Genomic DNA, 14,398 nt, shown 5'->3' with positions numbered 1-14,398 from the left:
AAATGAGCTGGAAATTTGCTGTAACCTTTAAAAGTTTTCCTGGTTTGGAGTCAAAATGTCTGAATTTTGCCTGTTGATGCGACTGACTTGAAATAAACTTCATATAAATATATTTGAACTCAGCAACTGCTTTCAGTCAAAGCCAGCACAACCTGAATAATGATGATGACGATGATGATGATGTCTAATATTGTTCCAAACGGGATTAAACTGTTAAATGAAACATCTGATTAATCAATTAATCATCAGAATAATCTATAGACTAATCAATGAGATGATAGCGCAGCGCTAAATGCACCGTCTGCTGATGGTCACTACCTTCATCCTGGAGAAACTTGGACTGTTCCCTCGGTTCAAACTGCTGAGTCAGCAAAACCAGATTTTATTCTCAGACCTGACAGAGACGAAACCGAACCGGATCCAAACCGGTTTCAAACTGGACCGGATCCAAACCAGAACCGGATCCAAACTCTACTGTTTAAACAAATGAAACGATGATTAATGAGCAAAAAGCCGTTTTTTGTTTTGTTACCAGAGGAAAGAGATTCATCCGCAGCTCGAAATGAAACATCTACTTCACATTTTATGCACTAAACTCCTCATTTCCTTCCTTTCCTTGAGCTTCTAGTTTGGTCTAAAAACCCCATAAGGTTAATTATTGAACTACAACTTTGGCTTTATCAAAGGAATAAATTCATCCTAGGTTGTTTTTCTTTCCATACAAAGTTCTCCCAGCTCAGATTCAACTTGTTCAGTTTTTCTTTTCCTTTCCCATAGAAAGTATTCCTGGTTCAGTGTTAACAGATTTTCCTGAGAAAAGTGATGAATTTATTGTTGCCAACTTCAATTCCCTGTTTTCATTTGCTACTATTAGCTTTGTGTTTTTCTCTTCCAAGTGTGTTTTGAGTTTCCTCCAGGAAACTTGAACTCAATTCACTTTGACTGAATTGAACTGGATTCTCTATAACTGGCTATGAACGGGGCTTGATTATTTGGATATTTGCTACATGTTGGTTCTCCAGAAACAAACTCAACAGAAGTGAATCAGCAGGAAGTGAAAACAGTTTGACCGTTTTAGCAACATTTACCGTTTTCACCAGGCAGATCAGAATCATTGCATAAAACATTCAAAACATTAAAAGTATTAGAAACATTAAAACATTAGAAACGGTTGTGGGCCACAAAATTTTAAACTAGAAATGCAAAGGTAATAGCGCAGCTAGCCGTTAGCTGCTAACGTGGCTAAAGTCGTAGCCACTTTGGGTTTTTCATTCAAACGTTTGATGAACTTTGGCTCAAATAGAAGTAAAGTTCTCAAATAGAGCACTTTGCTTCTATAGAATAATAGATTACTCAATATTTGCTAATTGCATTAAATAAACAAATTGTATTGACTAAGTAATATTCTTATTTTTGTATTTCTTCCTGTTTGTGCCTCAATAAGTTTGAGACTTAATTAATTAGTCAAGTCAAATTAATTGCATTTATTGCCAAACTGAGGAAAACATTTATGGTTCCTTATATATAATAACAATAAATCACACAATAATAATAAATCACACACACATACAGTAACTACAAATTTCTCAGATGTTTCTTCCAGCTGGTTTTAACGCGCACACACCTCCAGACTCCCAACACACCAACTGCTTCAACCGCCCCCTATATGCGCACACGCACACACACACACACACACACACGCACACACACGCACACACACACACACACACACACACACACACACGGGGATCTCTCTCTTCTTGCTCTCGTCTATTATTAGATGTTCAACCCAGAGACAAACTAATGACACACTGGAATGAATCACCAGAGCTGCTGCCTCCGACTAGCAGCACATCCAGCAGACAGGAAGCCCACACACACATCACACACATCACACACACCATCAGACACATTATTACACACACCATCACACACACCATCATCCCGTCCCGTCTCCCCTGGCTGCAGGTTTTCACTGAAATGAATAAAAAATCTAAAAGTAAAAACTCTTCTGTCTGCTAGTTTCACAGCAGGGAGTTTAAAGTTATGAGTTTGGAAAATTTATCTTGATTTTAATTTTATCTTTAGGATTTTCCACTCAGTTTGATTGGGAACCAAAAATTGAAACATTTGTAACTTTTTCAGCTGCTGTTTTTTTCTCAACACAGAAATTTTATCCAACAGCAACAGAAACACAAAGACGAATTAAACTGGTTACGGTTGGTTGTAGTTAGTTATGGTTGGTTGTAGTTAGTTACGGTTGGTTGTAGTTAGTTATGGTTGGTTGTAGTTGGTTATGGTTGGTTGTAGTTGGTTACGGTTGGTTGTAGTTGGTTACGGTTGGTTGTAGTTAGTTATGGTTGGTTGTAGTTAGTTATGGTTGGTTGTAGTTGGTTATGGTTGGTTGTAGTTGGTTATGGTTGGTTGTAGTTAGTTATGGTTGGTTGTAGTTAGTTATGGTTGGTTGTAGTTAGTTATGGTTGGTTGTAGTTGGTTATGGTTGGTTGTAGTTGGTTAGGTTGGTTGTAGTTGGTTACGGTTGGTTGTAGTTAGTTATGGTTGTTGAGTTAGTTATGGTTGGTTGTAGTTGGTTACGGTTGGTTGTAGTTAGTTACGGTTGGTTGTAGTTGGTTATGGTTGGTTGTAGTTAGTTATGGTTGGTTGTAGTTGGTTATGGTTGGTTGTAGTTGGTTATGGTTGGTTGTAGTTAGTTATGGTTGGTTGTAGTTGGTTATGGTTGGTTGTAGTTAGTTATGGTTGGTTGTAGTTGGTTATGGTTGGTTGTAGTTGTTATGGTTGGTTGTAGTTGTTATGGTTGGTTGTAGTTAGTTATGGTTGGTTGTAGTTGGTTATGGTTGGTTGTAGTTGGTTACGGTTGGTTGTAGTTGGTTACGGTTGGTTGTAGTTGGTTACGGTTGGTTGTAGTTAGTTATGGTTGGTTGTAGTTAGTTATGGTTGGTTGTAGTTGGTTATGGTTGGTTGTAGTTGGTTGGTTGGTTGTAGTTAGTTGGTTGGTTGTAGTTATTTGGTTGGTTGTAGTTGGTTATGGTTGGTTGTAGTTAGTTATGGTTGGTTGTAGTTAGTTATGGTTGGTTGTAGTTGTTACGGTTGGTTGTAGTTGGTTACGGTTGTTGTAGTTGGTTATGGTTGGTTGTAGTTGGTTACGGTTGGTTAGTTGGTTATGGTTGGTTGTAGTTGGTTATGGTTGGTTGTAGTTAGTTATGGTTGGTTGTAGTTGGTTATGGTTGGTTTGTTAGTTATGGTTGGTTGTAGTTGGTTATGGTTGGTTGTAGTTAGTTATGGTTGGTTGTAGTTGGTTATGGTTGGTTGTAGTTGGTTACGGTTGGTTGTAGTTGGTTACGGTTGGTTGTAGTTAGCTATAGTGCATCTAGAGAAACTCATCCATGCGTTCATCTTCAGTCGTATTGATTATTGCAACAGCGTCTTCACAGGTCTGTCCAACAAATCAATCAAACAGCTGCAGCTGATCCAGAATGCTGCTGCTGGCGTTCTCACTAAAACCAGGAAGATAGAGCACATAACACCAGTTTTAAAGTCCCTCCACTGGCTCCCTGTAGCTCAAAGAATAGACTTTAAAATACTGTTGTTAGTTTATAAATCACTGAACGGCTTAGCACCACAATACATTAAAGATCTGCTGTTGTTGTATCAACCTTCCAGACCTCTCAGGTTCTGGTTCTGGTTCTGCTCTGCATCCCCAGAACCAGAACCAAACGAGGAGAAGCAGCTTTCAGCATCTATGCACCACAAATTTGGAACAAACTTCCAGAAAACTGTAAAACAGCTGAAACACTGACTTCTTTTAAATCTCAACTAAAAACCCACCTGTTTAGAATTGTATTTGAAATGTAATCAATTACAAATTTATTGATGGAACTTGACTTAATGATTGATTCTATGTTGCATTGTGATTCTGTGTTTGTAATGATGTAAAGCACTTGCTGCTGAAATGTGCTATACAAATAAAATTGGATTGATTGATTGATAGTTGGTTGTAGTTAGTTATGGTTGGTTGTAGTTGGTTATAGTTGTTGTAGTTGACGCATTGAACCAATTGTACCGCCCCTGCCAGCACAATTTGTCACATTCTCTTATTTCCAAATTATAATGGCTGTTTGTGAATTTTTGTAACTTTGAATGTTGAGCTGCTGGTGGACTGCTCTAGCGCCCCCTACCGCTGGGCTCAGCAGGTTTTCTGCAAGGTTGAAACCCTGGACAATGTGACAGATGTTCTAACTTTGGTTTGAATGGAGTCTAGTGGACGATCATTTGAAAACACACTTTGATCCCAGTGGATTTGCTCTATTCAGGACTTCCTCAGGCTTGGAGCCAAATAAGAGGAATAACTTCAGCATGTAACGACGGAGGAAGCATTCGCCTTAAAACAGCAACATGTTCAAACCAGCCAGAATACATGAAGAAATCAATGATCGACTCCCTCAACTATTGCTTTCCAGCAATCAACATGATGGTTTTTATTTTGATTTTGAAGTACTTACCACATCAAACTGAATGCTATATTAACATAAAATAACAGGTTTTCATAAAGAAACGCAGCTATTTCATCGGTAAACACAACAAAAGCGGTAAATATGTTTTGCTTATTGAAGGAATTTACCTCTTCATTAAATTATAACAGCACCAAACGGTCAAGCATCACAAAATGTTCTTCCAGTTGGGTAAATAAGTGGCTGAAAAACACAGCATGACTACTGAAGCTGATCTGCTCTGTTATTGTCTGATCACTGTTTTAAAACCCACCTACACCTTTCTGCTCGACTGAAAGGCGTTCAGCCTTCTGCTGGATCCAGGCGGGTCATTATTACTCAAGTCTGTTTGTTACTGTGACAACTGCTGCCGCTGTGAAGGAAGTGTGGAGACAAAGGAAAAGCTGTCGAGTCTGTGTTTTCACTGCCAGTTCAGACGAGCGCGGCTCTAAGTGGCTGCAGTCGATGCTAATGGCCGATGCTAATGGTAGCTTAAGTGATACATTAGCTCTGAATGAGGCCTGAAATCTGATCCACGTTCCTTCAAACTGAGTAAAGCAAACACGGAGGCAGCAGACGGCTCAGACATTTAGATGAAAGATGGAAAACAGAGTTTGATGGATAAAATATCGATTGGTTAAAACTGCAAAGCGTTTCTTGTGTTCTCTCTTTTTCTTTCCCATAGAAAGTATTCCTGGCTCGGTGCTGAGTTTATGTCCTGGATTTAGTTTCTGTTTCTTTCTCTCTGGCTATAAATATCAACACATAAATCCCTTTTATTGATTATTCCAATTTTCTGTACTTTGAGGCTTAATTTAGTAAAATCTGATTTTCTTTCCACCAATGAACTTCTTGGGTTTCCAAAGTGATGTTAGGGTAACTCAACGATTACGCTCAGATGCACAATTATGCAACCGTACATCTTTGAAAAGCATCAATGGAGTCTCCTGAACAGCCAACCAGAATACAGCAAGTCAACAAGAAAACTCTTAACTTCCAGCAGCCATTGTACAGAGCATAAAAACCAGCTGACCAACCGCTGGAGATCAGGTGGTTGCTAGGTAACGACACAGTGCCAGTCGAATGTGACTCAACAGCCAGGAAGGTTTTGAAAGAACTCGTTTTCCAGACACCAAATCATGAACTTATTGCCAAAAACCAGCTGAGTGTTTTTCTAAGCGCTTGGTTTGTTTTTAGAAACAGTAGAAACAAAATGGAAGTTCAAAACCAAGCAAAATGTGACCTTTGAACCATAGGTCTTATTAAATTCACAAACCTTGCCAGGTTAAGAAAATATGGTTTGAAGGTAAAAACAACTTGAGTAAAATTGCAATTTTCTCCTTTTTTGGTCACAAAGTTGAGAAGCAACTAAACTTAAAACTCTCAAGAAGAGTTCAGAAATTTTAAAATTACTAAAAGAAAACTTCAAAACTCAAATTTATGCAACAAAAAGGCTTTTGCTCTACATTTCTATTGACTTTGCCACAAACTGATTTGTTTTCATGTCTTAAACCTCAGGAAACTTCATCGGTTGTCATGGCGACTCTTTCTGCCTCTTTCAGCCTCTAGACAACTTGCAGCGCTCACATTCAAACTCAAAAAGCTGCTCAAAGATTTTCAGTTCCATCTTCCCAGTGACGTGCGGTGAGGTCATAGCTGGTGAGGCTCTGACTTAATCATAATCAGATTTACAAATATAGACCCCCTGCATGTTATTTACATAAGGAAATTTCACGCATGCGGACAACGCTGGAGGGCAAAAACACTTTTCTTCTTCATGTCATCATAGCCGCGCTGCCGCCGTAGAATAATTCTGTTAACTCAATCAAACTTGGACATGTAGATATTATTAATTTCGTGCTCCACAGCAAAGGGAAAAACCGTTAAAGTAAAACTCAAAACCACGTCTTTCTCGCTCTCTGTATCAGAGCAGCTACGCGCAGACTCGTTGCCATAGCAACTGACAACAACGCCACAAAAACACTGAAATATTTCCCACACAAAGAGCAGAACATTCAGTCTGTTGCAGTGGTTTGGTTTTAGGGTTAATGTTTGTTGTGCGATTATTATTGCTGTGGTATGAGGAGAAAACTATAAATATATCGCTGCATTTTACTGTATGGCTAGCTCCGTGGCTAGCTCGCTGTTACTGTCTCTTACTCTGCAGTTGTGGAGTCACAATGTCTGGGATCATGAGCGCCCCCTGCCATGAGGCCAGAGAACTGCCTGCCTCACCTCCAATCTGTTCTCTGGTTTCTGATCGCTGCTCAGCACAGAAACACGTTACACACACAGTTGGTGACAACAAACACTGAACATTATTTAAGTAAGCTAAATTATGGAAAATCAGTTTAAATATTAAATGTTTTAACCATTTTATTGGCGACGTACAGACAGGAGGAGCATGCTCCCATAGAATAGCAGCCAGTGCAGTTAGTGAGAGGTTGATCAGTCCAGGTGAGACTCAACTCACTGCTGCCTCACCTGCTGCGCTCCGAGCATTTGAATGGGAAAATGCGAAAATTCAGCGATTTTGAAGAAAAAAATAATCAGAATTGGTTAAACTAAATAAAAAATAAATACTTTACAGTACAAACCACAGGGTGAAAAAAGCAATATAAATAATTGTATCATTATAAATTATTTTTCCATGATGACCCATGTCACTGCATCTTCCTCAGGCGAAGATCAAAACCGACAGAAACCAGGAGGATCGAATGAGACGTTTCAACTAAGATTTCATTAAGTCATGCAATGACTGTGGAAGCCAATTCATTCTAGAAGAAGGCAGAAATGTTGCTGCTTTACTCAGAGTGGCAAGAACAAGATGGAAACTCTTGTGATGTCATCATGGTTTCGATGTGAACCAAAAACGTGATCCGTCCAAAATGAGCTGCAAGACAAAAAGGTCCAACTTTGTCCTTTAAGGTGTCAGTTTCATCAGAAACCAGGGAAATCGACTCACAGTTTCTACCCAAAGTGTCTTTTATCAAATGCCATTTAATGCTGATCAATAATATAGGCCCAATACAATCCCAGCTGGGCTCCATTTCCCACCCAGATGGGGCCCACACTGAGGGACTGCTGTTTTATTCATGTGTATTTTGTGTATTTTTATCCAAAAATGCAAATCACTGAAACTAAATGGGAAAACAAGGAGATTCTTTGCATCCAGATCTGGATGACCTTTTCATAAGCAAAACATGCAGCACAGAGTTTAAGGCCAATTTCACCATCTGTTAAAATGAAGGTTGACTCTGTGAAAAGATGGAGGAGAAACTTGTAGCCACTTTTGGACAGAATGAAGATATTTCTCTAGTTTTAGCTGCACGTTTCCAGGGAGAGTGTCGATAACACAACCCACCTTTTCTTACAAAAGTTATCTAAAAATGTTATTTCAGAAGAAAGTTTGTTGTGGTTTTGGTGAATCTCACACTTGTTTAGCCAAGAGTTGTTTAAAATATAAATGTTTATAGAAATCTGCTTTGGGTCAAAAGCTAACAGCTTCTTCTGACCTTTGCTGACCTTTTAGGTTTTCCTGTAATAAACTGGAGAGTGATTCATGGACTCCAACAGGCCGAGTGTCCGAGAAGAGAGAAGCAGGAACATTTAACCAAAGACCCATTAAGCTGCGTTTGTCTGGCAGGTTTGACTTTTTACAGAATCAGCTGGACAGATTGAGGCTTCCTGCCTGTTTCAACAGCCGTTCAGTCGGAGCAGAAAACTGTTATCAGCCATTACCATCACCACCGGAAATAAGCTGAGACTTTATTCACACACTCAGACAGAAACACAAACCCAAAACATTTCAACTCATACTTAAAAACTATTTTATTAAAAATAGCCGAGTGTCATCAGCAAAATGGATGAAAACCACAAGAAACCGCTGATAATAAATACTGTAGATCAGGGGTCTCAAACTCCAGTCCTCGAGGGCCGCTGTCCTGCAGTTTTTAGATGTGCCACAGGTACAAAACACTGGAATGAAATGACTTAATGACCTCCTCCTTGTGTAGATCAGTTTTCCAGAGCCTTAATGACCTAATTATTCTATTCAGGTGCTGCAGCAGAGGCTCATCTAAAAGTTGCAGGACTGCGGCCCTCGAGGACTGGAGTTTGAGACCCCTGCTGTAGATGGATGGATAAATGGATAAATCAATGAATAAACTGATAAATAAATGGTGTGATGCTAACCATTAGAGTGTTTTACTAGCAGCTGGTTGAGCTTCTAGCTCTTTCTGGAATCAAGAATTATTGATCCCAAACGTTTGGAGTTGCTGATCAGTTCTGCATGCAGGTTGATAATATCAGAGCATGAATATTTTATTGTGCTGCCTGAAACAAGATGCATAAAATAAATTGGAGGCTAAATATAAAAATGGCTTATGAGTTTATGAATTATGTTTGACAGCATAATTCATAAACTATGTGAGACCAGAGCCTGAAAGTCCTGAAAGCAGCAAAATTTCACTTTGGGTGGAAAACTGCAGACAGCTTCGCTTTACAAAAACTTCAACAGGAAAATCAAACCAGAAACACCTTCAGAGTCGGTTCTTAATTAATCAGATTACTAATTTAGTGATCGATTAATCGTCAAGTGGAGAAACAGAAAAATGAAAGAACATCATATTCAGAGCAGTAATTATGCCAAAACTGTTGAATAAATATGTAAAGCTTCTTAGTTTGTAAAATATATTTTACCCAGAACTCTTCAAGTGGCATTTTAGCTTCACCTGGTTCAAATTTTGTAAAAAGAAAAAATGTCAAACTAAACACATTTTTAATCCAGTTATTAATGTGTTAATAATAAGTGGAGCAGAAATCGTGAATTTTTCACACGTTGATGTGATTTTTAGTTTTATCGATACAAACAATCAAGCATTAGGTAAAGTGCTACATTATTTTAAGCAATACAATTTCTGCTTTTTTATTTTTCGAAAAAATTAACAATTTTAAAATTATATAGAGTACAGTATTTTTCAGACTATAAGCCGCTACTTTTCCCCACGCTTTGAACCAGGCGGCTTGTAGCCCGGTGCGGCTTTTCTGTGGATTTTTCTTCGACCACCAGGGGGCTCTCTAGCAGGAAGTGAATCATTGGAAGTCAAAATTGGAAATCAAAGAAGAAAGCGCTGATTTTCATTTAGAATAAGCTCATGCTAGCAGCAGGCACGACGGAGAAATGTTTTCAAACTCATATGATGCAGCTGTTAAGTTGAAGGCTGTCGATCTGGTATAACAGGAGGGAAATGGAGCCACTGCACGTAAACTCTGCGTGAACGATTAATTGACTTACAATTAATTGTCGGTTAATAGTTTATTAGATTAAAATCAGTATCAATCGATTAATAACGTATGTTTAGATTTTCTTAGTGTTGTAGTTTGGCCACCATCCAGCAGAGGGCGTCGCTGGTCATCCTGAAGTGGAGCCATGGATAACTAAACAAATATGGTGGCCATATCAGAAATGAGACATGAAAGGAACTTAATGCGTTTCTGTTTAGAAATGTAAACACTAGAGAATCTCTTAATGTTGCTTCTCAGCTTCTCTACTAGAAACTCGCCATGTGCTGCGAAGGCAGGAAGCAGAAAACAGGAAGCAGGAAGCAGGAAGCGGAGAGCAAATGTAACACGGTAGGAAAAGACTTGATACCAATTAGAACGGTTCAGTTTGAGGGCTACGTGTGATAAGGTGAGAAAAACACAAATTTCTGAATATTCATGCATTTAATATAGATGACACAAAAAAGTTCAAATATAATGATGTATTGTTTAAAATCAGCATATTATGAAAAATGATCTTGTCATTCAGCATTCAGTCAATGTTTTTATCTCTTTGTTTTTACCGTCTTCATTCATTAGACAGACGGCTGACAGCGACCCGCCTCCGACCCGCTTCCGACCCGCCTGTGCCCCGCATCCGACCCGCCTCCGACCTGCCTCTGACCCGCCTCCGACCTGCCTCTGACCCGCCTGCGACCCAACCCGCCTCCGACCCGCCTCCGACCCGCCTATGACCCGCCTGTGACCCGCCTCCGACCCGCCTGCGACCCGCCTATGACCCGCCTGTGACCCGCCTCCGACCCGCCTGCGACCCGACCCGCCTGCGCCCCGCCTCCGACCCGCCTGCGACCCGACCCGCCTGCGCCCCGCCTCCGACCCGCCTGCGACCCGACCCGCCTCTGACCCGCCTGCGCCCCGCCTCTGACCCGCCTCCGACCTGCCTGCGCCCCGCCTGCGCCCCGCCTCCGACTCGCCTGCGACCCGCCTCTGACCCCCCTCCGACCCGCCTGCGCCCCGACCCGCCTCTGACCCGCCTGCGCCCCGCCTCTGACCCGCCTCCGACCCGCCTGCACCCCGCCTGCGCCCCGCCTCCGACCCGCCTGCGACCCGCCTCTGACCCGCCTCTGACCCGCCTGCGACCCGACCCGCCTCTGACCCGCCTGCGACCCGCCTCTGACCCGCTTGCGACCCGACCCGCCTGCGACCCGCCCTGCTAACTCTGCTGCTTGTTTTCATTGTTTGGATGAAACTCGCTGTGGATTCTTCTCTTGACCCACAGTGAATTAAAAACGGTTCGGATCAAATCCAGACAGAAATCCGGTTCAGAATCTCAGATTGAAAATTGACGATCAGAGCTGGAAATATTTAGAAATATTGTACGGCTGAAATGTTCATCTTTAGATGTGGAAATTTGCAGTGAACTAATTACAATTTTCTGGCCAATCGTAAATATTTAAAAAGCAAAAGTGCAGATTCTGTTTATATTTTTTTTTTTTTTTTTTTGGCAGAAAAGTCATTAGAAGTATCGATCTATTGCCAATGTGGCAGAGAAAAGGGGATTTTTAGACCTTAGGAGATAAATAAGACCAATTTCACATGGAAATATCGGCCGATCACCGATTCCCCAAAATTAAGAAAATCGAGGCCGATTTATCGGTCCTCCGATTTATCGGTCCTCCGATTTATCGGTAATCCGATTTATTGGTGAGATAAAAGTGGAAAGCTGGTAAAAAAAAAAAATGTTTTTAAACTTTCACACCAAAACAACTTCCAGCTGTAGGTGTAACAAAAAGTTTATTTGCTACAAATTAACTCAGAGAAGCAGAAATCAGATGCCTGCCACACTTTTCAGATGTTTGAAAAGCCCTGCATGCATTGCTGGTCTATCATAAAACCTCATTAAAATAAACTGATGTTTGTTTTTGCAGCTAACGATTATTTTAGTAACTGATTTTTCGGCAGATTTTTCATTTCACCACTTCAGGTTTTTTTTGTTTTTGGAGTAAATTGATTCTTTTTTCTACAATTAACCAATTAATAACTGGATAGGTGCTTTAGTAACAGATTCTTTTTACAGAATTAAATATGCAGCCAAAGTTTGAGAAGGAAAAACGTTTTTTATCTTAAATGTAAAATGTAAATATATTTTGTACAGCTGTGCTCTCATCGTCTGGTTCTTTTAGTAAATGGCTATTTTGAGTCTGTAAACTCCAGTTGATGAATACCAGATTACTAAATTAGTGGAGGAAAACTTCAATAATCGAATAATCACGATTAATGGTTTCAGCCCTAGTTGCAACGTGACAAAGTAAAGTGAAACAGCATCCAGCTGGCAAGTGGAGGTTTGTGCAGCACCTATACCCCCATCTCTTCCTGCCCTACATGCCCGGCCGGCTCCTCTCTCTCCCCAGAACACTTTCTGCTCCTATTTTGGATTCTAAACCAGGCCAGGCGGCATCAGGCTCCTCCAGTTTTCCTGGTTCCGTTTGAACATCCGAGCAGCTGCCAGGTTAAAGCCCAACACTCCGAACTCTGCGGTAGGTTTCACTGGAGGAACCGGAACCTGGAGTTCCCTCCCGTTCAGGGTTTTTAGTAACGATCGGCTGTAATAACATAACCGGTGGTTATTTTTAGCCCGCGCGAAGACGCGCTCAGCAGCGATGGCTTCCTCCCCCCTCTTACACCACCATGACGCTGTGCTGTTACGCAAAAGCAGGGGTTCACCTTTGGTAGACCTCCAGCTTCCACAGCACGAAGCCAAAACAGCAAAACGGCGCAGAAATGAGCGAATAAACGATCAAGATGCGCAAAGTGACGCGCAGCGCGCGCGGGGGGCAAAACGGGAGAGGCGAGAATTAACTTCTGCTTTTGGCTCCATTTAATTCCCCACAGCGTCTCCGCAGAGACTCTTGTCTGAACTTGGAGTAGGACACACCCTTCATCCCGTCCAGCAGCAGGTAAGCATGAAGGTGTCGGAACCAGAAGAACCCAGTTTGGACGAAACAAAGCGACCCGATGAAAGCCTGAAACACGGAAACGCGCGCATGCCAGGACACAAAGTAAAGTCTCTTAACTATTTGTAGAGGTGCTGCAGGCACAGGTCCAGGCATTCCCCCTCCACCTCGTCCTCCGTCACCAGGTCCGACAAGGGGCGCATCGGCACCGGGTCGCCCTCCTGCAGAGGCAGCCTCATCTCCCGGACAAACAGCTCCAGGAACCGGCGGAAGGTTTTCTCCTCTGCTGCAGAGCCGGCCATCATTTCTCATTCCTGGGCAGAGACGGACACAAAGCACCAAGTTGTCTGAAAAAGGGAGCAGAGTGAGAACAGCCTGCGCCTCCTGCACAGGTATCATTACCTGAATACCTGTGCAGAACCGGAGGAGCGGGGCCCGAGGACGGCCGGTGGTGTCGGAGCGGCGGACCGTGGATCAGACGGACTGGACGAGCTGTCACCGGCTGGACCGAGCCCCCATTCAGAGCCGAGCGGGAGCGCGCGCCGCGTTATCAGGGATTTCGGCTGATCAGGAGGCGGTGACGTCAGAGGGAAGACGGCGTTTGACGTGAACGCGCACGCAGCCAGCGCCGCTTGCTTTGACGTCCGAGAGCTTTTAGTGGAGATGCCATCACGAAGGAGGATGAGTGTTGGGAGGAAGAGCAGTGACCTTGAAATCAAATCTAATCTAATCAGCAATCTCTCCCGGACTTTTTAATTTGAATAAGTTCATCATTTTTATCATTCATAGTCAGAGCTGCATGGGAGAGGAATGAAAACAATTATTCTGACGTTTTTCTCAGAATTTATTTATCTTTCCATAACCAAGAAAAAAACACAATGCTGGAAAAAAACAATATTGAAAATCCTGTCAATGACAAGAACACAAAGAATTCAGACTTTCTCTCAGATTTGCTCAGATTGTTTTTGCTGCATGAATAATTTAATTTCTGCTGAATAAATCCGAGACGGTTTCCTGAAACAGTTATGTGATTATTTTCATAACAATATTACTGACATACACCAGCGAATGTTTAGGTATTTATTTGGATTTTGACTAATTGAATTAGAATCTGATCTGAAGGTTCAGACCAGAGGTCAGAGGTCAGCCTGATCTGAAGATGGTTATGTTTTTAGATGAAATTCTCTTTTCTTGTCTCTGAGCGGAGTGACGGCTTCAGCCTGTTGCTCGTTAGAGACGCTAATCCCTCAGAGGGAGGAGAGTGAATGTGGAGCTTAAACCGTTAGTGGATCACATGACGTCAGCTGACCTTAAATAAGTGAAAAGGTCAGAGGTCAAACAGTTACACATACAGAACAGCAAACACATCCTGATCCTATAAATGACATTGTTCTTTTAAAGCTCGTAGTTTCTGTGCTACACAGATTATAGCATGCTGTTTTGCACATTTTTATTTTCTTATTTTTCTTATCCTTTAAACGTCTCCAGAGGACAGACGCTGCTTTAACACTAGAAGATATAAATGTATTTGTAATTATCCCTAATTGAATAAATGCAATAAATAAAAAGAAACAATGTTTAGCGTTGTTCATGTTCAAATTTGTTGTGTTTGTTAGAATAAGTTTCTATTTGAGTTTTTCATTCATTCTTTTT

At 41.5% G+C, this 14,398-nt stretch overlaps 1 protein-coding gene across 2 annotated transcripts in view; it reads right to left on the bottom strand.

Annotated features, from left to right (window-relative positions):
• Positions 1–13,286, bottom strand: part of LOC116716552 (protein phosphatase 1E-like) — a 42,347-nt gene extending 29,061 nt beyond the window's left edge. The window contains exons 1-2 of one of the 2 annotated variants that reach the window (XM_032557375.1): positions 13,148–13,286; positions 12,866–13,059 (exon numbers count right to left, since the gene is read on the bottom strand). In XM_032557375.1, the coding sequence (XP_032413266.1) occupies positions 12,866–13,050 (185 nt within the window). In that variant the 5' untranslated portion in view covers positions 13,051–13,059; positions 13,148–13,286. The remainder of the gene's footprint in view (positions 1–12,865; positions 13,060–13,147) is intronic. The other variant, XM_032557376.1, reaches the window with a different exon arrangement.
• Positions 13,287–14,398: the final 1,112 nt, after the last annotated feature.

Source organism: Xiphophorus hellerii, unplaced genomic scaffold, assembly GCF_003331165.1.
Source record: "Xiphophorus hellerii strain 12219 unplaced genomic scaffold, Xiphophorus_hellerii-4.1 PGA_scaffold_66__1_contigs__length_299863, whole genome shotgun sequence".
Taxonomy (NCBI): Eukaryota; Metazoa; Chordata; class Actinopteri; order Cyprinodontiformes; family Poeciliidae; genus Xiphophorus; species Xiphophorus hellerii.
Note: the sequence above shows the minus strand (reverse complement) of the source record. Positions and strands in the feature narration are given on the sequence as shown.